Raw genomic sequence first — 27,504 nt, forward strand, 5'->3', positions numbered from 1 at the left:
CAGTTGGCCAGTGCGCGCATGCGCGCTGGCCAGCTGATAGGGCAGCGCCTCATGTGCCCTGACAAATGGCTCCACGTGCCACTTGTGGCACGTGTGCCATAGGTTCGCCATCACGGATCTATATGTTTTGAAATGCTTCCTTCTTACCTGGAATAAGTATAACATAAAGGGGCCAACAGACCTATATTATAGCAATAGCACTTAGGCTTATATACCGTTTCATAGTGCTTTTACAGCCCTCTCTAAGCTGTTTACAGAGTCAGTATATTGCCCCCAATAATTTGGGTTCTCCTTTTACTCACCTCGGAAGGATGGAAGGCTGAGTCAACCTTAAGCTGGTGAGATTCAAACTGCCGAACTGCAGCTAGCAGTCAGCCAAAGCAGCCTGCAGTACTACACTCTAACCACTGCACCACCTCGGCTCTTTATATCTCATGAGTGTTTATGTCTATCCAGACTTCCATTCCTTTCCCAGCTTCCCGGCAATTTCTCACACACTAATTCTAATTCTTCTCCCGCTTTGAGCAGGGGGTTGGACTAGAAGACATCCAAGGTCCCTTCCAGTACTAGGATTCTATGTTCTATGCAATGAGCTCATTGAATGACGTTGTCTTTACAGTGTTAATGGAAGAGAAATTTAGGCAATCCTTTGCTGGAGTTTCCTGACTTGGATGCAGCCTTGCTCTGATATTTTCCTCTTATGTCATATGAAGAGAATGGAAAGAGTTTCCTATTCTCTCCTTCCTTTCTCTCACATTTTCTTGTCAAGACTGGACTGGTAATGGCAACTACTTAGTCTTACAAACATCCGTACAAAAATAGAATCACTGAGAGCTGCGTCAAGCAACCAGAAAGTGTGTGGGGGATGTCAGGACCATAGATACAAGTACTTTTTAATCAGTCACAGAAGTGAAAAGGAAGACATTAATCTAGTCTGATAAATAATAATATAAAAGCAGGGAATAATTGGGAGGGGAAGAAGACAAGGTGGGTGTCATGCCTGCAAGCCATCTTTTCTTCTGGACTTCAGGCCTGCTACACTTTCTACTGTTTACTTTCTAATGTGGGAAATTGGGAGGGGTGTATGTAGCCATAATCATATTCTTCTTAGAAAGCCAAGGTCATCTTTGTCTCTGCACCTGGCCGGAACTGGATGGGTGGAATCTATCATCGTGGCAGTGGATGATTGGACCATGTGATGGACATGTGGGTGTTGGGCAGGATCTTGAACTGTCAACTGGGTGGGAAAATCTGGAAATTTTCAGATTCGAGTTTTCCCAGATGTGCCAACATGGCTCTCTTAATAAATTGGAACTTTGAGGAATCCTCTGCCTCAGAATCTGAATTAATTTGGGAACCCCGGCATTGGGTTAATACATATTGTGTCGTCATCTTCACTGAATGAAGTGTCATAAATTTTGTCCATTGCAAGATTTGCATCACAAGTGCAATAACACTGTGGTGGTGCGACAGCTTAAGGACACTGAATCTGCTGAGCTCTGGTAGCACTGTGGGATGGGTTAAGTTGCCTTTTTCTTCTGTCCTGACCACCCAGCACTTGGAAAACATTACTGCAAGTAGATAAATAGGTACCACTCTGGTGGGAAAGGCTAGCTGCATAAGGAATGTGAGCTGGCACCGACCTATGCAGACATGAGTTGAGATGGGCAGAAGGGCCCCCAGAATGTGTCACTATCTGAACGCCACTATCTGATAGTACAAATTAGTTCACACCCGGTGGCACACTGGATAAGGGCCCAGATTCAAAACTGAACAAACTAGCAATTAGGCTGTCAGAATTACTCTGTGAAGTGCAGATCTCCCTGACAAATGTATGCCATAGGAAATAAATAAATAATAACTCTTCATCCAGCTAAAGACAAGTGGTTTTTAGTTACTTACTACGTGTACACTATTTCTCTGAAACTTTCACATTTCCCTTCCCTTCCATTTGTTCACCTATGAAGTGCCTTCAAAAAACTAACAGCAACGTCCTTCTTCCTACTGTTTTTTTCCCCCTTCCCTAAAATGCTTGTGACTTTTGAGTCGTGTTCATATACCATGATTAATTGGATTTCTGCATTAACCTATTTTCTGAAAAATATACTGAGCCAGAAACGAAGCTAACAAGCTCTTCCTGCAAGAACACACTGAATTATTATCTAGGATGCTAAACAATTATACAGAACTAACAATAATTGAACCTTGGATGCTGTACAAGCCTATTTGTGGGTTTTTTTTTTTAACCCAGTTTTGCTCAGGAATATCATGCGTCAATATGTTGATCTCGTTCCTGTGTTTGTACAATGTATTTAACCACTGAAAGAATTGAACAGGAAAGGATTGCATCCCATCAGTAGTGGGATTCAGCCAGTTCGGATCGGTTCCAGCAAACCGGTCGTTAAATTAACACACACACACATACACACATGCTGCTATCAAAGTGGATCCTGGGTGTGTGCTATGCTGCAATGGAGAAACGGGCCACGGAGCGGCTGACGTGAGAGAAAGCGAAGGCTGATTTCCCTCTTTCTTCTCCCTGCTTCTCCTCCTTCCCTCTGACTTTTCGAGTCAGCCTCCTTCTTTCATGCCAGCATAGCACCCAGGATCCAATTTGATTGTGTGTGTGTGTGTGCGTGTGTAATTTAACAACTGGTTCATCCAGGGTAAGGTTGGCCATCATGGGAGGCTCGTCCTGCATGTGCAAGAAGACGGAGAGTTGGAAGACGGGGATGGGTCACGCCTCCAATGACAGCCAATCTAACCCTGGGCGAACTGGTTTTTAAATGATTTGAATCCCACCACTGCATCCCACCCAAAGCCACATTTTCTGCATATACTCACATGTAGAAATTTAAGGAAAATTAATGTGCATCTCCTATTATTTACCCTAGTTCAAGATCTTATGTGATTATGGATTAAATTATGATACATAGTCCTTGCCTTGCAATCACATTTGGGGGCCGATCACTAAGTGAATAATCACATGACTGTGATGGACTTATGACCTCACTTCCCTACAGTCATTAAGCAAATGACCATGGAATTTAAGTAAAACAACACATGACTATGACTTATAATTTTAATTTTGCACTTAGTAACAAGATGCAGACTGCAGAATAGAAGAGAATTGGAGAAGATAATAAAATTCAAAGACTTGCAAATAGAAATAGAACAACTGTGTCAAAAGAAGGCAAAGGTAATACCAATAGTAATAGGTGCGTTAGGGGCAATCCAGAGGTGGATTGCTCCCTGTTCAGCCCAAATCGGTAGTGATGGTGGCGGGAGGCTCTGCCCACCCGCCTGGACGCTTCTCTGCGTGCACAGAATCATTGCATGTGTGCGCAAGCACGCACGAGCGAACCAGTAGTAAAAAAATGGAAACCCACCACTGGTGCAATCCCGAAACAACTGGATTACCACTTGAACACTACTGGCATTGAAAATTTCGTCATAAATCAATTGCAAAAGACAGCTTTACGTGGAACAGCTTATATCATACGACGGTACTTTTAACGCCATCCAACATCAACATCTGCTTATTGCAGTTCCTTGGAAGGACTTGATATGTGAGTAAAAATGCCAAATCCAATCTGAACATCTGGCTGACTGTGTGTCCAACCATGATAACAAGATCATAAAGTATCAAGCTCTGAAAATTGAAGATTATGGCATAAACCAGTCCTGGTGATTTCAACACTTTTTGCTGCCAAATTAAAAAAAAAAAACTTGGACAGCTCTTTGAAAATCTACACATTGATAAAAAATTTATCTCTCAGTGACAAAAGGCCATACTGCTTGGATCTGCGCATAAAGTCCATTGATACATTATGACAGCCTAAGCTTTTGGGAAAAGCTAAACGCATCTGAAGATAAAGAAATGGGACATGTGATTTCCCACTGGTGTGTACATAATAATATTATTTTAATAATAAAAAATAATATAGGTAGTCCTTGACTTACAACAGTTCATTTAGTGACCAAAGTTACAACAGCACTGAACAAAGTGTCTTATGACCATTTTTCATGCTTACAATCATTGCAACATCCCCGTTTCCCATGGTCACATGTTCAAAATTCAGACACTTGGCAACTGAATCATATTTACGATGGTTAGTATCCCGGGGTCATATTATTCCCTTTTGCAACATTCTGACAAGCAAAGTCAACGGGGAAGCTAGATGCTCTTAACAACTGTGTTACTAACTTAACAACTGCAGTGATTCACATAACAATTGTGGCAAGAAAGGTCGTAAAATGGGGCAAAATTCACTTAACTGTTTATTTAACATCAGAAACGTTGGGTTTGGATGTGGCCGTACATTGAGGACAATCTGTATTGTGCCAGGACCTTATTCATTAACCACTGTAAGCAGTGGTGGGTTTCAAAAATTTTTTAGAACCTCTTCTGTAGGTGTGGCCTGCTTTGTGGGAGTGGCTTGTGGGCCATGTGACTGGGTGGGAGTGGCCAACTTGTAAAATGTGGTGAAACTCACTTAACAACGCTCTTGCTTAGCAACCAAAATGTTGGCTCAGAAACTCTGGCATTTGAAGCACGCAAGTCTTAAAGCTGTCAAGTTACAAGACCCTTGCACCCCTAACCCTTTAGAAAAAAACCCCCAGGGGGTTCAAAGTTGACAGCTTTAAGACTTGTGGACTTCAACTCCCAGAATTCCTCCTCTCGCTCTTCATCTTGATGATGTGTGGACGGGCAGGGGGAGGGAGCTGGAACCGGTTCTAAACAGCACTGTAGATTTGTGGAACCTCTTCTATAGGAACCCACCCCTGACTGTAAGATATTAAAACTCATTTTGTTTTGTTGAAACCTTTTGAAATGCCTGTTCTGCCCAAGACTTCCCAAGAGCATGAAGCAAATTCCTTCTCCCGATAAAAACCCCTTTTATTAATTTACTGTGAATTCTGCTCATTCATATCCAGCAAAGTCTTTCAAGAGAGGATTTAGTCACAGACCTTATCTGGCTTGGAGGGCTGACAGGCCAATATCTGCAAAACTTGGCAAGGAGTCTCGGAGAGCCACGAACCAATTAAGCAAACTAATTGTCTCCTGCAAACTCCATTCCCCGTTCGCTCCTCTTTTATTTTCTCTGGGAGAGGCCATTCATCATCGACCTGTGGCCTTACTCCCAAGTCTCCCCTTGTTCTTTAGCTGTTCTCTTCATCTGGCAACTCTGTGCATGCACACACTGGGAACAGGCTCCAGCTGTTCATCTGCCTCACTGATGTCTGACTCTGAAAACAGCTGATAACTGGCATATGGCTCTGGCCCCCTCTCTGCCTCCGACACAGAGCCCTCATCAGAGCCTTCCCCAGACGCCAGGACTGGCCCATGTTCCTCCCCAACCTCCTCACTGTGCGAATCTGCTGCCAGCTCCACTGGTCGCTGACATGCCACAACAATACCCTAAATATTTTTGATGGATGCGTTTCAGGATACTAAACTCTGCACATCGCTAGATTTAACATCATTGCTGAGTCCACCTGCAACTCCTGCTGCCTCAGAACTCTATTACCAAATCCCACAAGGCTAAAAAATAAATCTTTACACAATAAAAGCTTGAAGACCGCATGTATGTAGTACACTAACTCTTCCCTCTATTTTCCTCATTGTAATGTGTTTCAAAAGAAGTTCTTGGCTGAAAAATACATGCCTTAAATTTAGGCAGTAACGATAGTGACCATTAACGTTTTTACCCTGCTTTTCTTTTGGCTTTTTAAGTTATGACACATGGGGGGGGGGGTTTCTTTTATTTTACCTTCACAGCGACAACTCTGTGGAGTACTGTATTTTTGGGAGTATAAGACACACCCTTTTCCCTCAAAAAAGAGGCTGAAAATCTGGATGCATCTTATAACCTGAATACAGTATTTTTGGCCTACCGAAACCCCGCCCCCTTTGCAAAAATGGCTGTGCATAGCCTTTAGGAGGCTTATAGAGTGCTCCTGGGGGCTGGAGAGGGCATAAATGAGCAAATAAATGGCCACTTTTTGCTTGTTTTTGCCCCCCATCCCCCAGGAGCATTCTATAAGCCTCCTAAAGGCTATGCATGGCCATTTTGTGACAAAAACAGGCCTTTTTTGGTGAAAAATGGGCCGTTTTTAGGAGGTCTGCAGAGTGCAAAAACTTTTTAAAAAACTTGCCTCTTGGTGCATCTTATACTCCGAAAAATACGGTAGGTTAAGTTGAAAGGCAATGATTTGGCCAAAATTACCCAGAGAGCTAGATGTTTCCATTCCCACTCTAACACCTTTGTCATTGCATCACATTATATCTGATTGGAAGATCAATGGTCAGATCTCACTTGGAGGACAATTTGCCTGAAGGCAAATTTTCAGCGAATAGGAATAAAAACAGGATGCATTCATGCAAGCAAAACTACAGAAATGTGATGCAGTTTAAGAACATCAAGCTTGAGCTAGAGCCATCTCCAACAATAATCCATCGTCTCCCCAAGGATATCTTAATGCAATACAATACAATAATAGAGTTGGAAGGGACCTTGGAGGTCTTCTAGTCCAACCCCCTGCCTAGGCAGGAAACCCTATACCGTTTCAGACAGATGGCTATCCAACATCTTCTTAAAGACTTCCAGTTTTGGAGCATTCACAACTTCTGGAGGCAAGCTGTTCCACTGATTAATTGTTCTAACTGTCAGGAAATTTCTCCTCAGTTCTAAGTTGCTTCTCTCCTTGATTAGTTTCCACCCATTGCTTCTTGTTCTACCCTCAGGTGCCTTGGAGAATAGCTTGACTCCCTCTTCTTTGTGGCAACCCCTGAGATATTGGAACACTGCTATCCTGTCTCCCCTAGTCCTTCTTTTCATTAAAACTAGACATACCCAGTTCCTGCAACCGTTCTTCAGATGTTTTAGTCTCCAGTCCCCTAATCATCTTTGTTACTCTTCTCTGCACTCTTTCTAGAGTCTCCACATCTTTTCTACATCGTGGCGACCAGAAGTAGTAATTTCTTGGATCCAGACCAATGTTTAATGAAAAGAAGGACTAGGAGTGATAGGATAGCAGTGTTCTAATATCTAAAGCATTGTCACAAAGAAGAGGGGGTCAACCTATTCTCTAAGGGCAGGACAAGAAGCAGCAGATCGAAACTAATCAAGGAGAGAACCAACCCAGAACCAAGGAGAAAATTCCTAGCAGTTAGAACAACTAATCAGTGGAAAGGCTTGCCCTCAGATGTTATAGGTGCTCCAATACAAGACGTTAGAAAACCATTTGTCTGAAACGGTACAGGGTTTCCTGCTTCAGTGGGGGGGTTGGACTAGAAGACCTCCAAAGTCACTTCTAATTCTGTTATTTTGTTATTAACCTTGCCAAAGGTGAATATCAGGGATGAAATTCAGCAGGTTCTGGAGAACCGGTAGCGGAAATTTTGAGTAGTTTGGAGAACCGGCAAATGCTATCTCTGGCTGGCCCCAGAGTGGGGTGGGAATGGAGATTTTGCAGTATCGTTCCCCTGCCACTCCCACCAAGCCACGCCCACAGAACTGGTAGTAAAAAAAAAATGCATTTCGCCACTGGTTAATATTATCCCATAAGACAGTGATGGTTAACCTTTTCTGGACCAAGTGCCCAAAGCACGTGTTTGTGCCCACACCCTCAAATGGAATGCATGTGTGGCACCCGTGAATGCTCCCTGCCCTGTGCATGCAAACCCCCACACACAGAGACTTCACCCCTGTGCATGCATGCACACTGCCCCACACACACATGCCCCACCCATGCACACACGGGGGGGCACATGCAACCCGCCCCCACTGATGTGCAGCAGAGATCCGAAGACCAGCTGGCTGATGGGAGGCACGTACACATGCGCAGCGGAGCTAAACTAGGGCAACAGCTTGCATGCCATCAGAGAGGGGGCTGTGTGCCATAGGTTCAACATCATGGCTTTCTTCCTGATTGCATGCCACAAATATATTATTTCCTTTTTGCTGAATGTTGCTTTCCAGAGCACAAGCACTCTTTATTTATTCCTGGACTCACTGATGGATTCTTCTTGCGTTTCATGGTCCTCTTACTAAGCATCTTCAGATCTATAATTCAAAGATGTCAGTCTCTTCAGTATGCAACTTTCACAGGTGTATAATCCCTCTAGAAAGGCTACAGCTTTCACTATTCCTACCTTTTATAGTCACTGAAATGTCCTTCTCCTTTGTGCTCGTGTAAGTTTGTCATTATTTATTTCTCTGGAATTCATTTCCTCTTTACTTTTTTGCAACGAGGAAGGGCCATAATAAAATAAAACTCTATTCCAGAGAGAAAAGGATATATGCCCTAAATGGATTGTTTATTCCCTAATGCAAAAAAGAATATTTTCCCCCTTGCATTATACAAAAATAACACCCATTGTTTTTCAAGAAGGTTCTTTGCAGGCCAACAAAACTTCATCATGAACTGCCCTGCCCCCTCCCCCCAATCAATATGACTATGATCATCATCATTATTCCAGTCTGTGGCTAGCATAGGTAAAGGTAAAGGCTAGTCATTCCCGACTCTAGTGGGAGGTGCTCATCTCCGTTTCAAAGCCCAAGAGCCAGCGCTGTCCAAAGATGTCTCCATGGTTATGTGGCCGGCATGACTAAATGCCAAAGGCGCAAGGAACACTGTTACCTTCCCACCAAAAGTGATTCCTATTTTTCTACTTGCATTTTTACATGCTTTCGAATTGCTAGGTCGGCAGAAGCTGGGACAAGCAATGGGAGCTAATTCCATTATGCGGCGCTAGGGATTCGAACCACTGAACTGCCGACTTTTCTGATCGACAAGCTCAGCATCTTAGCCACTGAGCCACCACATCCCTATTGGTTTTGCATACCATTTACCTAATATTAGTTTATGCCATGAAGAAAAGCCACTGAATCACTGTGCCCCTTGTGGATAGCATAAGCCCTAGCAAAAACCAGATATTTATGCCAAAGAGCAGCATGAAATCACAAAGCTTCCACATGAGTAGCAAAATAAAAAAAATGATAAAACTAGTTAACTAATATGAAAAAAGAGGGCTAAGCATCCCTATTGATTTATTTATAAGGGACAACAAAGATTGTGCTTCCTGAACATTTTTGAGTGCATCTTATAGACCTGTAATTTAACCCATCATATACTCATTTATAGAAATCTTTGGTTTTTACAAAATGGCAATGTACAGTTACATTTTTTAATATCTGTTGGCTGTGCTGAGCACAAGAAAGAAACATACAAAAGGATAAACTGTTTTTAAACTACATCCAGTATACCAAGTACAACTGGAACATCTATAGAGATCTAAACGTTTTGGCTCTGCTGCTTGGAATGCAGCTTGTGTACATCAAGTTTTGTTGCTATATATGTGAGTGGGATAACCAAGGAAGTGAATTGTATCATATTTAAAAGAATTAACCACTCTAAAAGAATTTGGTTCTAGGACATAAAAATATGACACGCAAACCACTTGTTGACCCAACAAAGATATCTTTGCCTCCACACTTCACATAAAACTTGGAGCGATGAAAATTTTTGTGAAAGTGATGAACAGGGAAGGGGAATATGTTCATTACTTGAGACAAATGCTTCTAAGAAAAACTGATACCAAGACCAGGAAGGCATTTTTGTTGGTCCACAGATCAGATATGCCATCTAGACCTATTCTCGAATATAGCTCATCTGTCTGGAACCCGCACTGCATATCAGACATTAATACAATTGAGCGAGTACAGATATATTTCACGAGAAGAGTCCTCCACTCCTCTGCTCGCAAGAGAATACCTTATGCCATCAGGTTTGAAATTTTGGGCTTAGACAACTTAGAACTATGCCGCCTTCAGTCTGACCTAAGTGTAGTACATAAAATTATCTGCTACAATGTCCTACCTATCAATGACTACTTCAGCTTCAACAGCAACAATACAGGAGCACACAATAGATACAAATTTAAGGTAAACCGCTCCAAACTTGATTGCAGAAAATACAATTTTGGTAAGAGAGTCTTCAGTGCCTGTAATGCACTACCTGACTCTGTGATTTCTTCCCCTACCTCCCACAACTTTAACTTTAGACTGTATACTGTTGACCTCACCCCATTCCTAAGAGGTCTGTAAGGGGCATGCAAAAGCACATCAAAGTGCCTACCATCCCTGTCCTAATGTTCCCATTTATCCGTATCCATTTCATGTATTCATAATCATGCTTATACTTATATTTGTTATACATACTTGACAAATAAATAAATAAAAATAAAATAAAATAAGCAGTTCAAGAGTCTGTTAATGGGGCCAGAAAGAGAGAACCTGGAAAGCTTTCAAGGATGTTATTGAGAATTTCTTTGGCATCTACAGAGCACCAAACTACATTCAGCTGGTTACAGCATACAAGATCATGGAGTGGGAACAAGTCACTTTTGGACCCTGTGTGATGCAGTGAGATGCATCACACAGTGAGTACAAATGAAAATCGGCACACAAAACACTTTTAGCCCTATTGAACTCATTCAGCATGTTGGAAACATTATGTGATTAAATACAGTAAACATTAATTTCATGTTTTTCAAGACTCCTATGTATTACAGTCATGCTGAATCTATATTTGTGTTCAGTTGCAAGGGGCATATCATAATCACCAAAAGTTTTTTCAGGAAGGAAAACTTCTGGAAAAACAATGTTGTCCAGTGTTAAAAGAGCAAACCTATTTTTATTGGAAATTTAATACTTGAAAGTGTTCTGGTCAGCAGACACAGCCTAAGTAGGCCTTCCATGGCTAACCTTTTCTCTATTTTTTGCTGAAAATGACTCATCTGGCCACTCTTTCATTCTGTTCTTCAGGGCATCTGAAGCGGGAGGGGGGGAGCGAGAAGAAAACAGCCTCATTGATTGACCTCTTTTCCACTTCTATTCCCATTCAAACGCTGCTGCTGTTACAAAATGTTCTCCTCAAATATTATATTGTGCATTGGACGCTTGCCTTTTTCTTTCCATCTCCCACAAGATTTTGCCCATTATAGCACAAGCCAGTTCAAGCCAATCGATCTAATGAAGCTACATTGATTTTATCGTATAGTGATGACATCAAACTTTGAAAAGCAGGAGGGAAGAGGCTGGTAATGATCAAATTAAGGGTTTGTTGTCCCCCAAGCGTTAGGAGCTAAATGCAAACTGCTAATGAGCTTTGTAGTCCTCCTGATTGCAATCTTTTCCCTCCTTTCCACGGGATTTAACTGAAAACAACTAAAGTTCAAGGAGGGGGGGTTACCTATGGAGCCTGTGGCATGCTGATAAAACAGAGAGCAACATCTAAGCATCAAAAACCTTGAATATAGGAATTTATTTCTAAAATTATAGAAATTAATCTTAATCTTTTAATTAATCTAGTACAGGGGTGTCAAACTCAAGGATCTGTCCCGTGGGTTGCTTAGCTCTGGCTTGTGGGGCCACACTGGAAACAATACAATACAATACAATAGTAGAGTTGGAAGGGACCTTGGAGGTCTTCTAGTCCAACCCCCTGCCTAGGCAGGAAACCCTATACCGTTCCAAACAAATGGCTATCCAACATCTTCTTAAAGACTTCCAGTGTTGGGGCAGTCACAACTTCTGGAGGCAAGCTGTTCCACTGATTAATTGTTCTAACTGTCCGGAAGTTTCTCCTCAGTTCTAAGTTGCTTCTCTCCTTGATTAGTTTCCACCCATTGATTCTTGTTCTACCCTCAGGTGCCTTGGAGAATAGTTTGACTCCTTCTTCTTTGTGGCAACCCCTGAGATATTGGAACACTGCTATCATGTCTCCCCTAGTCCTTCTTTCTCTTAAGCTAGACATACCTAGTTCCTGCAACCGTTCTTCATATGTTTTAGTCTCCAGTCCCCTAAAACTCCAGTCCCCTAAAACAGCGAAGGCCCAGCCCGGAGTACCTCTACCAGTAAAAATGGAGCTCAAGAGGGCTTCACATAGCCCTCCCCACGGGGCTCCTTTTCTGCTGGCAGAGGGCTAGCAAAATAAACTACAAGGCAAACAAAACAGAAAGAGAAATGTTTCCCCTTTGCATTTAAGCATTACCAAGAAGGGACAGGAAAGGAGAAAGGGAAAGAAGAAAGACAAATTAAAAGAAGGGAAGATGAGAAGAGAGCAAGGAAGGAAAAAGAAAGTAAGAGGGGAAGGAAGAAGAAAGGAGAATGAAGAGGGAAAGAAAAAGAAGAAAAGGAAGGGAGGGAGGGAAGGAAGTCCTGCCTTAGAACTTGGCCAGTAGAGGACAAGGGTTTGGTCTCTCCTTCCAAAAAATGGATCCCCCAGCCCCTCGATCCCAAGTGCCCTTGATATGAGTGATGTCGAGCTGGCCACACCCACCCTGGCCACACCCCTACCCCACCCCTGAGGCCATACACAATCCTGATGCCGCCCTCAATAAAATCGAGTTTAACACCCCTGATCTAGTATTAACGCCCTACTTGTAAAACCGCAAGAGTTTAAATGAGAATCAGCATAATAAAGTATACAGCAGACACAGAGACACAAAACAACGCACACCTGAAATGACACAAATGAAATGGCCTAGGTTCAAACCACTGACATCATTATTCACCAAGGGTGATAGGATTGTCACATTCTTCATGCTGCCATAGGTATCGTATGCAGGTAGTCCTTGACTTACGACCACAGTTTCTGTTGCTAAGTGAAATGCTCAGTAAGTGAATTTTGCCCAATTTGATGGCTTTCTTGCCACAGGAGTTAACTGAGTTGCTGCAGTTGTTAACCTCGGAGCACGGTTGTTAAGCGAATCTGGTTTCCCTATTGACTTTGCTCGTCAGGTCGCAGAAGCTGATCGCATGACCCCCAAGGCACTGCGGCCGTCATAAACATGAGTCGGTTGCCAAGCATCTGAATTTTGATCATGTGACTAGGGCAGGGGTGTCTAAACTTGGCAACTTTAAGACTTGTGGACTTCAACTCCCAGAATTCCCCAGCCAGCTCTGCTCTGCTGGCTGGGGAATTCTGGGAGTTGAAGTCCACAAGTCTTAAAGTTGCCAAGTTTAGACACCCCTGGACTAGGGGGATGCTGTGAAAAATGGTCATAAGCAGTGGTGGAATTCAGCCACATTGGACCACTTCAGGACAACCAGTTGTTAACTTTTTGAGCAGTTTGGTGAACTGGTTGTTGGAAGAAATAATTAGGGCAGAGAACCGGTTGTTAAATTCTTTGAATCCCACCACTGGTCGTAAGTCACTTTGTTCAGCATCGTTGTAACGCTCAACGGTCACTAAATGAACTGTTGCAAGTCGAGGACTACCTAGACAGCCTATCCTTTTTTCAACTTCTCAGCCCAAAGAAAAGACACCAAGTTGTCCTCTGCATCCTTTTGTCCATCTTCCCTTAAGGCTATCTCTCCCCACAGCCCTGATCCGTTCAAGCGTTCACTTAATGAAACGTTTTGTGAAATGAAAAAGACATTGATGCACCTTTCTCCCAACAGTGGTTTTTGCTTCTGATTAGACTTCGATTGAGCATCCAATTTCCAGGTCTTAAAACGAATTCTCTTCTTTTAATTTGGACACAATTTTCGGCTGCCCTAAGGCCTCCTGGCAGTAATGAATTGACATATGAATCAATTAAATTTGGCCTCCAGATTTAGGGGGTGTGGGGAACGGACTGTCTTTGATTTATTTATGGCATGTGTCAAAATGTACTTCTGGCTCCTTTATGGCATGAAATCAAATATTTAATCCTTTCCTGTACAATTAGCATCATCTTTTAGAAAAATTAACTGAGCAGACACTTCCATTCACAAAACATTTGATGGTCTATTCATGTACGTTTCATAAAATAGCATTCTTCATAGGTCCATTATATTCCAGAGGGGGAAGAAAACCCTGAAGGATATGTATAATCAGAACAGTAATTTTGAATTCCTCTTTTTTTTAAAAAAAAATGAATTGCTTTAATAATCATTGGCCATTTATTTCCCAATCTAACCTTTTCATTTGTAAAATGAAATGAATATGACGATCGCATTAGGACAGAAAAATATGACACACATACGGAATAACATATTGAGATCCTGTAATAACATAGTCCATAGAATAGTAATGATAAGAATATATGTTAGAAATACTATTGAATCTATTACTATTGTTATAAATTATGCAAGAGATCACATAGACCAGGGGTGTCCAAACTTGGGAACTTTAAGACTTGTGGACTTCAACTCCCAGAATTCCCCAGCCAGCATGGCTGGCTGGGGAATTCTGGGAGTTAAAGTCCACAAGTCTTAAAGTTCCCAAGTTTGGACACCCCTGACATAGACCAAAGTAAAAAGAAAATAAAGCTGCTGAATTCTGTAGCTGGGTTTTCAGTATAATTGGGAAAACTTTAAAATTAATTCACTGAGCTCTACTGGCTGAAAACATTGCCAGTAGTTGATTTTCAGGTTTTTTCCATACTGTCAAATAAATCTGCCCAATCCATAAGCTTTAAGATCAATACAATACAACACACATTTGACCCAAGCCAAATGGCCACTAGCAAAAATTTTTTTTTAAAAAAACCTACACACAACATCTAAACACAACACAGAAATTATCATGAGGCCAAACAACACAAAATCAATCTAAAAACAGTATTAAAATGACTTGGAAAAAAATTAGAAGTATTAAAATATACTAAAGTTGAATTTAGAAGTCCTGCCATTGCTTGGGAATGCTCTCATCCAGCACCAAGAAAGAGACTGATGTTCTGACCTAGGCTTCCTGATACAATAAAAAGCACAAGTTTAATTACAAAAACCCTCTTTTTATTTCAAAGGCTATGAATTATGTTCATTCACAGCTTGTAATGAGTGCCAAATAGTTGTAAAGAGTTGTACAGTAGTCTGCCAAAGTCTTTCGGGATAAGGCTGATAAGCACCCACCTTTATCTACCTTCCTTGAAACGTTGCCAAAGACTTAGTTGGCAATTAGCTTGGCAAGGCCACATGGAGCAAAGAATCAAAACGGAGCTTCAGAATGTAAACTGACTAGCATGAACCAAGTTGCTTCCTGCAAAGGCTCATGTGCCTTTGCTCCTCCTTTATGTCCTATAGGAGGAGCCAATCACCTCCAAGCTTTACTCCCCAGTCGTCCCTTCTTTCTTAACTGTTCTTGCCTTCAGGCAGCTCTGCACATGCATCTGTGGTGGGTTCCGGATCCCGTTGCAACCGGTATGCTGCAACGGGGCCGAGCATCCACCACGTGCATGCATGCAGCATGTGCACAGCACATGCATGCATACCCACCACCCACGATACTCCAGCTGCTTGGAAGAGCATCATGCAGGTGCTGTATGCTTCATGCATGTCCGTGAATGCCCCAATCGACTCAAATAGAGGTAAGGAGAGCGGGGAGGCGGGTGGGCCCTCCAAAGCACCGTACCGGAATGGTACCTGGTGCTCCCAGCAGGCACTGGTATACTCGTATCAGGGCGTACCAATCGTATCCCACCACTGACATGTGTGTACTGGGAGCCTGTTCCTCTGCCTCGCTGCTGTTCGACTCTGGAGGCTCGGTAGGCAGCACATAACTCCCAGATGGCCCTGCCCCCCCCCCCTTTCTGCCTCCGACACAAAGCCCTCGTCCGAGCCTTTCCCAGACTCCAGGCCTGGCTCATGTTCCTCCCCATCCTTCTTGCTGTCTGACTCTGCTGCTAGCTCCGCAAGCTGCCGTGGACCACAATAACCGATTTCTATGCTAGGGAAGTGTCTATTGAGGAACTAATTTAGCCACTCAAGGTTCAATACTGAAAAACTACACATTCCTGGTAATATCAATCTCATTTTAGTTGAAGTATTTGAGAGTATGCTGGAATAGATATATGAAGGTCTTACAATCCAGGAAATATGTACAGGCAATGAGGCTGAAAGCCGCTTAAGGCATAAATGCTAAAAAAAAAAAAAAATCAGCACTTAAACTGAAAGCCAATCTAGACCATAAAGTCCTAGCATAATATGATCCTATCTGCCTGCCCTTCATTACAAGAGATAAGAGATAAGAGGTATAAAATCAGATTAACTAGATCTCATTTCTAGTGATACACTAAGGCACAAACTTGTCCACTCCAAGGATAAAACACAAATGAGCAATGCGATATATGCCATACAATGCAGTGAGATGTGCAGATCTGTACATTGGTGAAACAAAACAACCACTTCACAAATGCATGGCATAACATAGGAGAACAAACCCATCAAGACGAGATTCAGCAGTCCACCTGCATTTGAAAAACAAAGATCACTCATTTGACCACAGCAAAGTCCATATTCTGGATAGAGACGACCAATGGTTTGAACGAGGGGTAAAAGAGGCCACTGTGTTAAAACTGAGCAGCTCTCTCTCAACAGAGGGGGAGGGATAAAACACCACTTATCGGCTATCTATAACATAGTTCTTTCAGCAGCTCTTTCAGCAGTTTCAAGAAAATCCCACTCCTATTTGCACTCTGATTAGGCTGACCCTGAGAGCACAGATAAACTCCCAAGTGGCCTCAACAGCTCTCAGAGTCATGACCACATGGCTGCAAAGAAATATAATCCTTCCATTCCCCCCCCCCCCAATACACGCACACCATCCCACCATAACCCATGAAATATCTTAGATGAGAAGCAAAATGTCTTCCTAAAAAGTCCACTTGCCTTTTGAAATAACACTTTGACTCTCCCACTGTCTTCCTGGGTCAGTTAAAGATCTAGCACAGGGGTGTCAAATGTGTGTCATCACAGCGGTGTCACATGATGTATCTGGACTCCCCCCCCCTTCGCTAAACTGAGGGTGGGCATGGCCAGCATGTGAAACATCCGGTCCAGGTTTGACGGACCTGATCTAGCAGATGGATCCGCAGAAGCATGTAATCTTGGTTTTTAGATGTTTGGGGGAAGGGTGCCTTTTGGAGAGGAAAGTGGCTTACTGTATTAGTGACCCAGGCTCCTTTGGTTAATTGATGGAACACTGTCTTGTGTGAGCTGACAAAACTCCTATGAGCCTGATTCAGGAGTTAGCCTTAAGATGCGAAGGGCAGAATGCTTGCCTACAAATCTCTACCTTTATAACTTTATTTCAGGCAACCCATCCAAATTGGAAATCAAGTTGGTCTACATGCATGCATGCTCCCCCACCTGCCTTGTCCTGTACTGGAGCTTTTAGAGAAGTTACTTTGATATCTACTCCCAGTGAACGGTGATGAGCAATTATGAACATCTGTCATGATAGCTGTTATTTGGAAAATGAGCATAGCTGAAACCTTTGAGGGGGGGTGCTGTTTGATTTTTAAGTAGTGTTGAAAGCATACTCTTTCATAGAAAGAGAAAGGGAGCTGCTTGCCAAAATCCCTCATTTTCCCCCAGAAGGCACTGGCAAAGTTTTCTGCCAAGAAATAGCATTTTGCTGCCTGGATGAAAAAGTGTCATAATGTGATCATATTACATTATGAAAAAGAGGCCCATCTTTGAGACTGAATGAGAGGAGCCATTTAATGTTAGACTCTTTCAATGTGATTATAATAAGATCCCTTTCTGGTGAGGCTTTCCACACAGGTAGAACTACAATTCACAGTCATTTACCTGCATGTCCACTCTCGCATTGGCTGAATGTCAGGTGTTAGCAAATGGGGGGGGGAGCCCTAGATTCACAAAGAGTGTGACAATGCTACAAAGAATTGATCCACAAACAAACATAACAAGGTGTAATATTCTTACAGATTACATATTAACATAATTGGAAGGAACATTGTAGGTCATCTAGTCCCACCACCCCCGCCCAAGTAGGGGACCCTAAGCTATTTCTGACAAATGGCAGTCCAATGTCTTCTTGAAAGCCTCCAGTGATGAAGCTCCCACAATCTTCAAAGGCAAGCTGTTCCATTGGTTGATTGTTTCTCACTGTCAGAAAATTCCTCCTTATTTCTAGGTTGAATGTCTCCTTGATCAGTTTCCATCCATTATTCCTTGTCTGGCCTTCGGGACATTTGGAAAATATCTGGACCCTCTCCTCTCTGTGGCAGCCCTTCAAATATTGGAACACTGCTATCATGTCTCCCATGGTCCTTCACTAGGCTAGCCATGCCCAGTTCCTGTAACCATTCTTCATAGGTTTTAGCCTCCAGTCCCCTAATCATCCTAGTTGTTCTTTTCTGCACTTTTTCTAGTGTACTTTCTGCACTTTTCTTATAAGTGTGTGTGTGTATATGTATGTATGTATGTATGTATGTATGTATGTATGTGTGCGCGTGTGTGTAGGTACATACATACATTAGGTAAAGGTTTCCTTCACACATATGTGCTAGTCGTTCCCAACTCTAGGGGGCAATGCTCATGTCCATTTCACAGTGGAAGAGCCAGCACTGTCCAAAGATATCTCTGTGGTCATGTGGCCAGCATGACTAAATGCCAAAGGCTGTTACCTTCCCACCAAAGGTGGTCCCTATTTTTCTACTTGCATTTTTACATGCTTTTGAACTGCTGGGTTGGCAGAAGACATACATGCATACACACACACTCACACACATATAAGGTTTTGTTTGTGGGCAGGCATTTATTGCTAATGATATGCATACACTTGTGAAATCACATTGAAACAAAACAAAGTTCCTGCAAAATGAAAGATCTAGAATAAAAATGAAAGACTCAGAAGCACCTGAAAATAGGAGGTGCATCTGCAAGTCAGTTTGTTACAGGGGTTAACTACACTGGACTAAAAGTTCTGCTTTAGACATTAAAGCCAGCTGGCTGCCTTTGGGACAATCATTCCTTCTTAGCCCTGGGAAATGGCCAATCACTTCTAAAAATGTTGCTACATAGACTTGTCAAGGCACTCTCCAGGACGTAACAATGATTTGAAGGCAAAAACAAACAAAATGTCTATAATTAGCTCAGAATTGTGTTACTATTCATAATATATTATGTTATTTCGTATCATAGTATAGTAGACATCATATTTGTTACACTATGTATTATATTATATTATCATCAATGTCTCATTAACTATAATTAGATAATGAGAGCCTGATTGGTCCAGTATAATAGGATGCATACATCTAGTATGCTCTCAGCTAGTTTGATTTATAACTGAGATTTTATGATTTAGTGTATTATGTCAACCAAGCCAATTATGAACCACAATTCAACAAGCATCGCTTAGTGTGATATATTTTAGGGAATAGAATAAGCACATCAACAATTTAATTCTGACCTTCCCATTAATTAATTGTCCTCTTATATGAGGAAGGACTTATAAAAGCAAATAGAATGATTTCTTAGCTATAGGGGAAGACTTTAAAAGAAGTTGAGCTCAATTTCTAGTGAGTAACACAGACACCACTGCACACCCTATTGGCAGGGTACAGGAGTGACTTGTCATTGACCTTTAGGGACATGTGTTTGTCAGTGTATAAGAGTTCATGAATCGGAATAGACATGGCAACAGTTCAGCCAATGGGGACTGTTTGGTGACTCACACAGTTTGGAGCCCGGGCGTGGCTTAGCTTGACTGTTACGTATAAAAGAGTTGGTTTGTCCTTGCATTGTTTCTCTTATTATATTGATTCTCCACTTCTGCATTCTGAGCTCTGGTTCTGGCTTCTGCTGCATGGGTATTGTATACATGCGTCATGCTTTAAATTACTGTATATAAAGAAGTTTCTTCTATAAACGAATCCTGCTGAATTCTTTACTTGTGTGCTGGTTGGATTGCTGCAAACTCTAACAGTGTTTGACTTCCTACTTCATTCTGCAGCTGTGGATATCCCTGACATATTAATCACACCCGACCCTGCTTAACTTTCACGAGGACAGACAGGAACTGTTTAGCTATTTGGATTTTCCATTGGTATTGCCAACTGCCTTCATTTTTTTTTTCTCTTCCAATATTTGATGTGGTGACATGTTGTTTTATTCCTAATGTTTAACCAATCCATGGCTTTATAAAGGGAAGGAATCCACCCGCATACACAGATCCATGTTGTAAATGGCAAATTCTGCCATTTCTCATAGGAGATATTTACGTGACTCCATCAGTCATCCCAATTTTACTAGAGACATTGTTCCAATAGACACAAAGTCTTTTTGTTGGCTTGTTTACTGGTATTTTTAACCTTCCTTTATATTTTAACTTTAACAAGCAGCAAATTTTATAGTTGCTGACATTTATATCTACAGGGGTAAAGTCTATAAAATAACTTCTCTGATCTGTGTAACTGTAGTCAGATCTTCTTTTCCTTATCTGATCCTCCCAAGTGTATGTGAATGAAATTGACTAGGCTGCAGGACCCTTCTTCTTCTTCGTCTTTTTTTTTTTACTTGAAATATTCCATTTATTTTTCCCATTTTGTCATTTATAAGACACAAGATTAGATTTGCAAGCGGAAGCAAAGAATACGCAGCCTCTCTTGATGTTCCTTGTTTTGGTTTCTAAAGGTATAGAAGCAAAAGCAAAAATAATGAAAGTTTTTGAACCGAAGCAACCATCAGGGCCAAATGAAGTGCACCGTTTCTTTTTTATTTGTTTTTTTATATATATAATGTGGCACTTAATCTAAAAAATCTGATATGAAGTACTGCAATGTAATTTCTGGAGCTTAAAAACTTCACCAGGAGGTCACCTTCACATATTAACAATACACACAAAGTTTGTTGTGTGTAGTTTGGAGAATAATGCTTACATCAGAGAATAATTCCTTTCTGGTCTTGTCACAAAAATGGGAGCCTCTAGCTGGCTAGCTGTTACAAGTAGTCCTTGATTTACAACCACAAATTGATGTTGCTAAGTGAGACATCTGTTCAGTGAGTTTTGTCCAATTTTATGACTTTCCTTGACACAGTTGTTAAGTGAACCATTGCAGTTGTTAAGTGGTTAGTAAATCTGTTAGTAAATCAGGCATTGACTTTGCTGGGCAGAAGGTCACAAAAGTTGATCACATCACCCCTGGGACAACGCAACCATCATAAACATGAACCAGTTTCCAAGCATTTGAAGTTTGATCACATAACCATGGGATCAGAGGTGAAATCCAGCAGGTTCTGACAGTTTCTGGAGAACTGGTAGCAGAAATTTTGAGTACTTCGGAGAACTAACAAATGCCACCTATGGCTGACCCCAGAGTGGGGTGGGAATAGAGATTTTGCAATATCCTTCCCCTCTCATGCCCACCAAGCCACGCCCACCAAGCCACACCACACCCACCAAGCCACACCACGCCCACCAAGCCACACCACGCCCACCAAGCCACGTCCACCAAGCCACGTCCACCAAGCCACGCCCACCAAGCCAAGCCACACCCACCAAGCCATGCCCACCAAGCCACGCCACACCCACCAAGCCACACTACGCCCACCAAGCCACACCCACCAAGCCAAGCCACACCCACCAAGCCACGCCACGCCCACCAAGCCACGCACACAGAACCAGTAGTAAAAAAAATGAATTCCAGCACTGCATGGGATGCTGCAATGGTCATAAGTGTGAAAAATGGTCATAAGTCACTTTTCTCAGTGCCATAGTAACTTTGATCGGTCACCAAACAAACTGTTGTAAGTCTAGGACTGGCTCTACTTGAGCTTGCCTTTCATTCACTGCTCTTTGAAATTGCTTTTAGCCAGTTAATATGGCAAGGAGAAATTTCTCTCTCTGATCATTTAAGGTTTCAAGACTAGTGATAACTTCTTGGATGTTATCATAGATTTATTATTTATTTGCCACCAACCTTGTTTCAAAGCGATTCTGGGCAGCTTACAGTATTAAAATCAGGAATGGATTCTGTGCAATTTTACTGCTGGTTTGCTCGTGCGCACACTCATGTGCATGCGCAGTTCAATTAAAATTGTTTTGTGCATGCGCAGAACTCAAAACCAAGATGGGGGCAACAATAGCGATGGCCGGGGAAATGGTTCAGGGGTGTGGCAGGCCTGGGTCACTGCCGGTTCCAGCGACCCAGGCCGCCATAACACTACTGGTTCGGTCGAACCGGTCCGAACCAGTAGGAACCCACCTCTGATTAAAATCATTAAAACTGTAAAAAGATAAATATTTTTAAAATGATATAAATCAAATGACGATCAAAGATTGTAGAAAACTATAATTAAAGTGATAGTTTAAAAGATGGGGAGGGAGAGAACCGATGCGCAGAGAGGAGATGGGATTGCCTCTTAATTCATCAACCTCCTCCAGTGTGATGCTCTTCCATTGGGGGCCCAAACCATCTGGCAGAGCCAGGTCTACAGGCCCATACAGAAGGTCAGAAGGGTGGGGGATGATCTCACTTCAAAGGGTAAAATGTTGCAAAGAGCAAGAGCCACAGCAGAGAAGGCCAGGCAGAAGACTTGCAGAGTCCTCACAGTTATTCAAAATCCATGAATATTCTCCAATCTCATTCCAATCCCCAAGACATTAGAAAAACAGCACTGCTGCTTTGCCCAAATTCCTAATGGCTAGAAGGAAGGAGGGCTTCATATAGAAGTCTTCAATTGTGATTCAAGAAGCATTGTCTCTCCCTCAAAAAAAGAAAAGAAAAGCCCTTATTCTTACTTTCTCTTACTTTATTCTTATTCTACCTTACTCTTGAAATCTTGGTATTTCAAAAGGATTTTTTTTTAATTGAAAAGGGGTAAAAGCAAGTCAACATTCAAAGCAGGCTCTGGGACCCTTAGGCTATACAATCTATGATAAAGGAATTTAGGAACCCTTCCCAACCCTTCCCAACCCAAAGTCTTTAAGAAGATGTTGGATCGCTATTTGTCTGAAACGGTATAGGATTTCCTGCCTAGGCAGGGGGTTGGACTAGAAGACCTCCAAGGTCCCTTCCAACTTTACTATTGTAAATTTGTAAACTGTCCGATGTGGATTCCCACCAATCCGCAGGAATGAAGATGTACTGGCTCTCTGAGAAACAGATAAGTAGAGATTCTCAGGATCATCTTCCGGAGTTGCAATCCACATGGCTTCCCCCTCACCTTGCATCCCCTAAGGGTGAGGATTTTCAACGGTTATAAATCAGGCGAAAAATTAGACAAACAGGCAAGGCATAGGATACTTAAGATACATAGAAAGGAGAAAGAACAAAATGTATCAAATCCAACCCCCACTCTTTGTCCACCAAAGAATGGCAGATCCATGGATCTGACAGATGGTCTTCAAAGCATTGTGAAGTTATCCCATTCACCGTCTGAACATCCAATGATTTAGGGACATTGCATTGTTATTTCCAAAAGGAAAAAAAAGACTTCAGAATAGAACTGAAGCACCAACATGTTGGTAAACAATAAACAATACGAGCTGTTTATGTATAGCAAAGTAGGAGAAAGTATTCCAGGAAATGCTTCTTCCATCATCACAGATATTCTTTTTATGAGAAGTTGGTGCAAACCTTAGAAATTTGCTAAAAGCTTAGCATGGGATTTCAGAACTGTGATTAACTCACAGTTTAGACTGATAACCTTCAAAGACTTCTTACTGATACAATTTTCGAGCAAGACCATATGCTCAAACCGTAGGTCAGCTTCTGTGGCAAACCCAAAGCAGATCTTAAATGATCAATTACAATTTGGGAATGCATTTGGCCCTGAGCATAATGCTGATTCAAGCATTATTTCCGCAATGGGCAAGTGCCATTCAATATGATCCTTTCCTGGAGCTGCCCCTAGAATACTTTTAAAGTAGGGCTATCCAACCTTGGCTGGCTGTGTAATTCTGGAAGTTGAAGTCCACAAGCCTTAAAGTTACCATGTTTGGACATCCCTGTTCTAAAGGACCACCGTATGGACAGAAAAAAATGAATCATCTTTCAATGACTAGGAACAAATTTCTGTTCCTAATTTTGAATGTCAAATCTGGAAATATCTTACATATCTTTGAACTTGTTCTGACCTAGGCTTTCCCAGGAGCACAAAGTCGAGTCCTTGTCCCGATAAACCCCTTTTATTTAATTTACAGTGAATTCCTCTCCAGCAAAGTCCTGGGCCACAGTCTTTCAAGATAGTTCACAATTACCAGCCTTTATCAGGCTTGGAGAGTGGCCAGGCCGATATCTTTCAGACGCCGCAATACTTGGCAAGAATGCAGGAATGAACTAATAGTCTCCTGCAAACACCCCTCCCCTTTCGCTCCTCTTTTATCCCCTATGGGAGGGCCATTCACTGTCTACCTGTGGTCTCCTCCCAAGTCGACCTTTGTTCCTTAGCTGTTCCCTTTGTCTGGCAACTCTGCGCATGCACACACTGGGAAGAGGCTCCAGCTGTTCGTCTGCCTCACTGATGTCTGACTCCGAAGGCAGCTGATAACTGTCAGATGGCCCTGGCCCCATCTCTGCCTCCAATGCAGAGTCCTCATCAGAGCCTTCCCCAGACTCCAGGACCGGCCCATGTTCCTCCCCAACCTCCTCACCGTCCCAATCTGGCAGGCCACAAAAGAACTCAGGATCATTTCTGGACTTGTAAAAGTCTTGGTTCTAGTTTATCTAAACCTTCTTAAGGCTTACTTTTATAGTGGGATGTATCCAATGCAAAGTAGATTACAATTACAACTGTTCACGGTTTGGAAGGTATACTGGTAGTCCTCAATTTAAGACTACCATTTGAACCAGAATTGCCATTGCTAAGTAAGGTGATTGTTAAGTGAATAGTGCCTCATTTTACAATCTTTTTTTCCATAGTTGTTAAGTGAAGCACAGCAATTGTTTTGGGAATTACACGCTAATCAAGTAAATCCAGCTTTCCACCATCAAAAGCCAGCTAGGAAAGTTGTCAATGATGATCACACACTGTAACTTTGAGTGACTGCTAAACAAATGGTTGTATATTGAGGACTACCGGTACTTCTCTTGCTCCAGCCCAGTGGTGGCTTCCTGCCAGTTTGGACCGGTTTGGCAATCGGTAGTGGTTTGGCAGCCTGAGTCCCCGGAACCGGCAGTGACCCAGACCTACCACGTCCCCGAATCAGTTGTTTTTTGCTTCTACGCATGCACGCACAGTGCACCGACGAGCATACTGACAGTAGTCCCTGAAGGAACCTGCTCCAGCCACATCATATGAAACAGCCTTCAGATTTGGCTTACATTCAACTCAGTTTGAAGATTATTTTCATACCTGCTTTCACCAATCCGCCAATACATATGAGAAGAAATTTGCAATTATTGCAAATTGCAAGCTGAATACTGTTACCTGGAGTAAAGCGAGAACAGATGCTAACAAACACAAACTTTAACACACTTCAAAGATTAAAAGTGAATTAGACCCTGAGCGTATTTATAGTTTCTGGAAAGATTTTAGGCCTGAGTTTATTTTATGATATCAGGAAATATAAGTATCTAAATCTGTTTTATTATGCTAATCTATTGCATATTCCTATCTGCTCCTGGAGATGATAATGCTTGTCACAGGGATCCAGAAGAGAACAGTTACATTGTCAAGTTAATTCGTGTAAGCTCATAAGAATACCTTGGACCCCAACATTCCAAGTACCTTCTTATTTAAATTCCTCCTTACTGAAAGTCTCTGCATGACAACTGATTAAACTGAATTTTAATGTCACACCGTATTCTCATTATCCAAACAATTAAGAGGAGACAATTGAACGCAATCCCCTTGTCATGCCCTGATTTCCCCAGTTCGATTAGGAGGCGGGTTTAACAGATGGCAGAAAACCTAATTGAACCTTAAACATAAAAATCAAAAAAATGTTCATAGGGAATACACACACACACACACACACACACACACACACACACATCAGTGGTGGGTTGCAGGCAGTAAGCCCCAGTACAGAGCGCACACCCCAGCCCGGAGCACCGGATACCGTCCCGGTATGGTGCTCCGGAGGGCCCACCCACCTGCCTGAGCTCTTTATTGGAGTTTAAAGGCTTCTCTGCTTCCGCACAGGTATATATATATATATATATTTATTTGTATGTGCATGTGTGTGTGTGTATATATGTGTGTATGTATGTATGTATGTATGTATGTATGTACGTATGTATGTATGTATGCAGCCACCCGGCAACCCCCCTTTCTAGCTGTGCAGAGCGCCACTCACTGACGCAGTAATATCCCACAGAGGCTAAGCCGCGTGGCGCTCTGCCCGGCTGGAAAGATAGGTTGCACGAGCACTTGTTCTGCCTCCAGCTCACTTGCCTCCCAGCCTCACCATGCCTAGCTCTCCCTGCAGGACTGGGCAGGGCGCCACCGTTGCCGTGACCCTGCTGCCGCCGCCATGCTCCAAGCATAACCAGCTTCCAAACTCCGGAGATCCGCTGCCAAGTCTTCCAGCAGCAGCTGCTCTGGGGCTACACTCTATGATTGTGGGCTGGCTGCGGGAAGACTCTCTGTCCCACCAGAGTCTTCCAACAGCCAGCCCGCAACCATAGAGCATAGTCCAAGAGTGGCCACTGCCAGAAGACTTGGCAGCAGATCTCTGGAGTTTGGAAGCTGGTTATGCTCGGAGCATGGCGGCAGCAGTGGGGCCACAGCAGTGGCGGCACCACCCTGGCCCTGCCCTGCAGGGAGAGCTGGGCATGGTGAGTCTGGGAAGCAAGTCGTCTGGAGGCAGAACAAGTGCTCGTGCAACCTCTCTTTCCAGCCAGGCAGAACGCCACGTGGCTTAGCACCTTTGGGATATTACTGGGTCATGAGTGGCACTCTGCCCGGCTGGAAAGGGGCATTGCCAGGTGGCTTCTCATGAGAGCAGCTGCCCGGCAACCCCCCGCTGCAGCTGGGCACAGTGCCACCCACCAACCTAGCAGTATCCCAAAGGCATCAAGCAATGTGAGAGCCTTTGCCCCCCTCCTCCCGGTTCCTGCGACTTTGTGCCTTCAGGATATTGCTAGGTTTATGAGTGGCCCTCTGCCTGGCTGGAGGGGGGGGGGTTGTCCAGGGGGCTTATTATTGGGGGAGGACGTATATTTTTGCCCACAGAAAAAATATGGCATGGCCTTATTATCAGGACATGTTGTAATCTTGGGGAAACACGGTATGGATCTCTGTGTGTGTGTGTGTGTGTGTGTAATATTTTTTTGCTGATAAATAAATGAAGGGAGACTAGTATAGATGTATTTCAAGCTATTTAGTTCTCATCAGCTAGCCATACCCTTACTGGGATTTGAACGTAGGCTATTTTACATGTATAAGCAGTTATAATAACCTTGAAGCCACAAGCTCTCTTCCCTTATCAGCTGAGCCAGGGGAATGATTAGATGTTTGGTCAAGGCACCTTTTATCAGCAAAAAATGTAATAAAAATGGTTTTGGCCTGGGAGGCCCCTAGGGTGGAGCTGAAAGGCAAAATGGAAACAGTATGCTCCCTCCCATATTTGGGCATATCAGGTGCCTTGACAAAACATCTATCTATCTATCTATCTATCTATCTATCTATCTATCTATCTATCTATCTATCTATCTATCTATCATCTATCTATCTATCATCTATCTATCTATCATCTATCTATATCTATATCTATATCTATATCTATATCTATATCTATATCTATCTATCTATCTAT

At 42.6% G+C, this 27,504-nt stretch overlaps 1 protein-coding gene across 6 annotated transcripts in view; it reads right to left on the reverse strand.

Moving 5' to 3' along the window:
• Positions 1-27,504, reverse strand: part of NAALADL2 (N-acetylated alpha-linked acidic dipeptidase like 2) — a 706,416-nt gene that overhangs the window by 121,909 nt on the left and 557,003 nt on the right. The window contains exon 11 of one of the 6 annotated variants that reach the window (XM_081953462.1): positions 18,586-20,429. The exons of the other annotated variants lie outside the window; for them this stretch is intronic. Coding sequence (XP_081809588.1) covers positions 20,238-20,429 — 192 coding nt within the window. The 3' untranslated portion in view covers positions 18,586-20,237. Of the gene's footprint in view, positions 1-18,585; positions 20,430-27,504 lie in introns of those variants that run through there. 6 annotated transcript variants of the gene reach the window in all.

The sequence above is a fragment of the Natrix helvetica genome, assembly GCF_964273705.1.
Source record: "Natrix helvetica genome assembly, chromosome: 5".
Lineage (NCBI taxonomy): Eukaryota > Metazoa > Chordata > Lepidosauria > Squamata > Natricidae > Natrix > Natrix helvetica.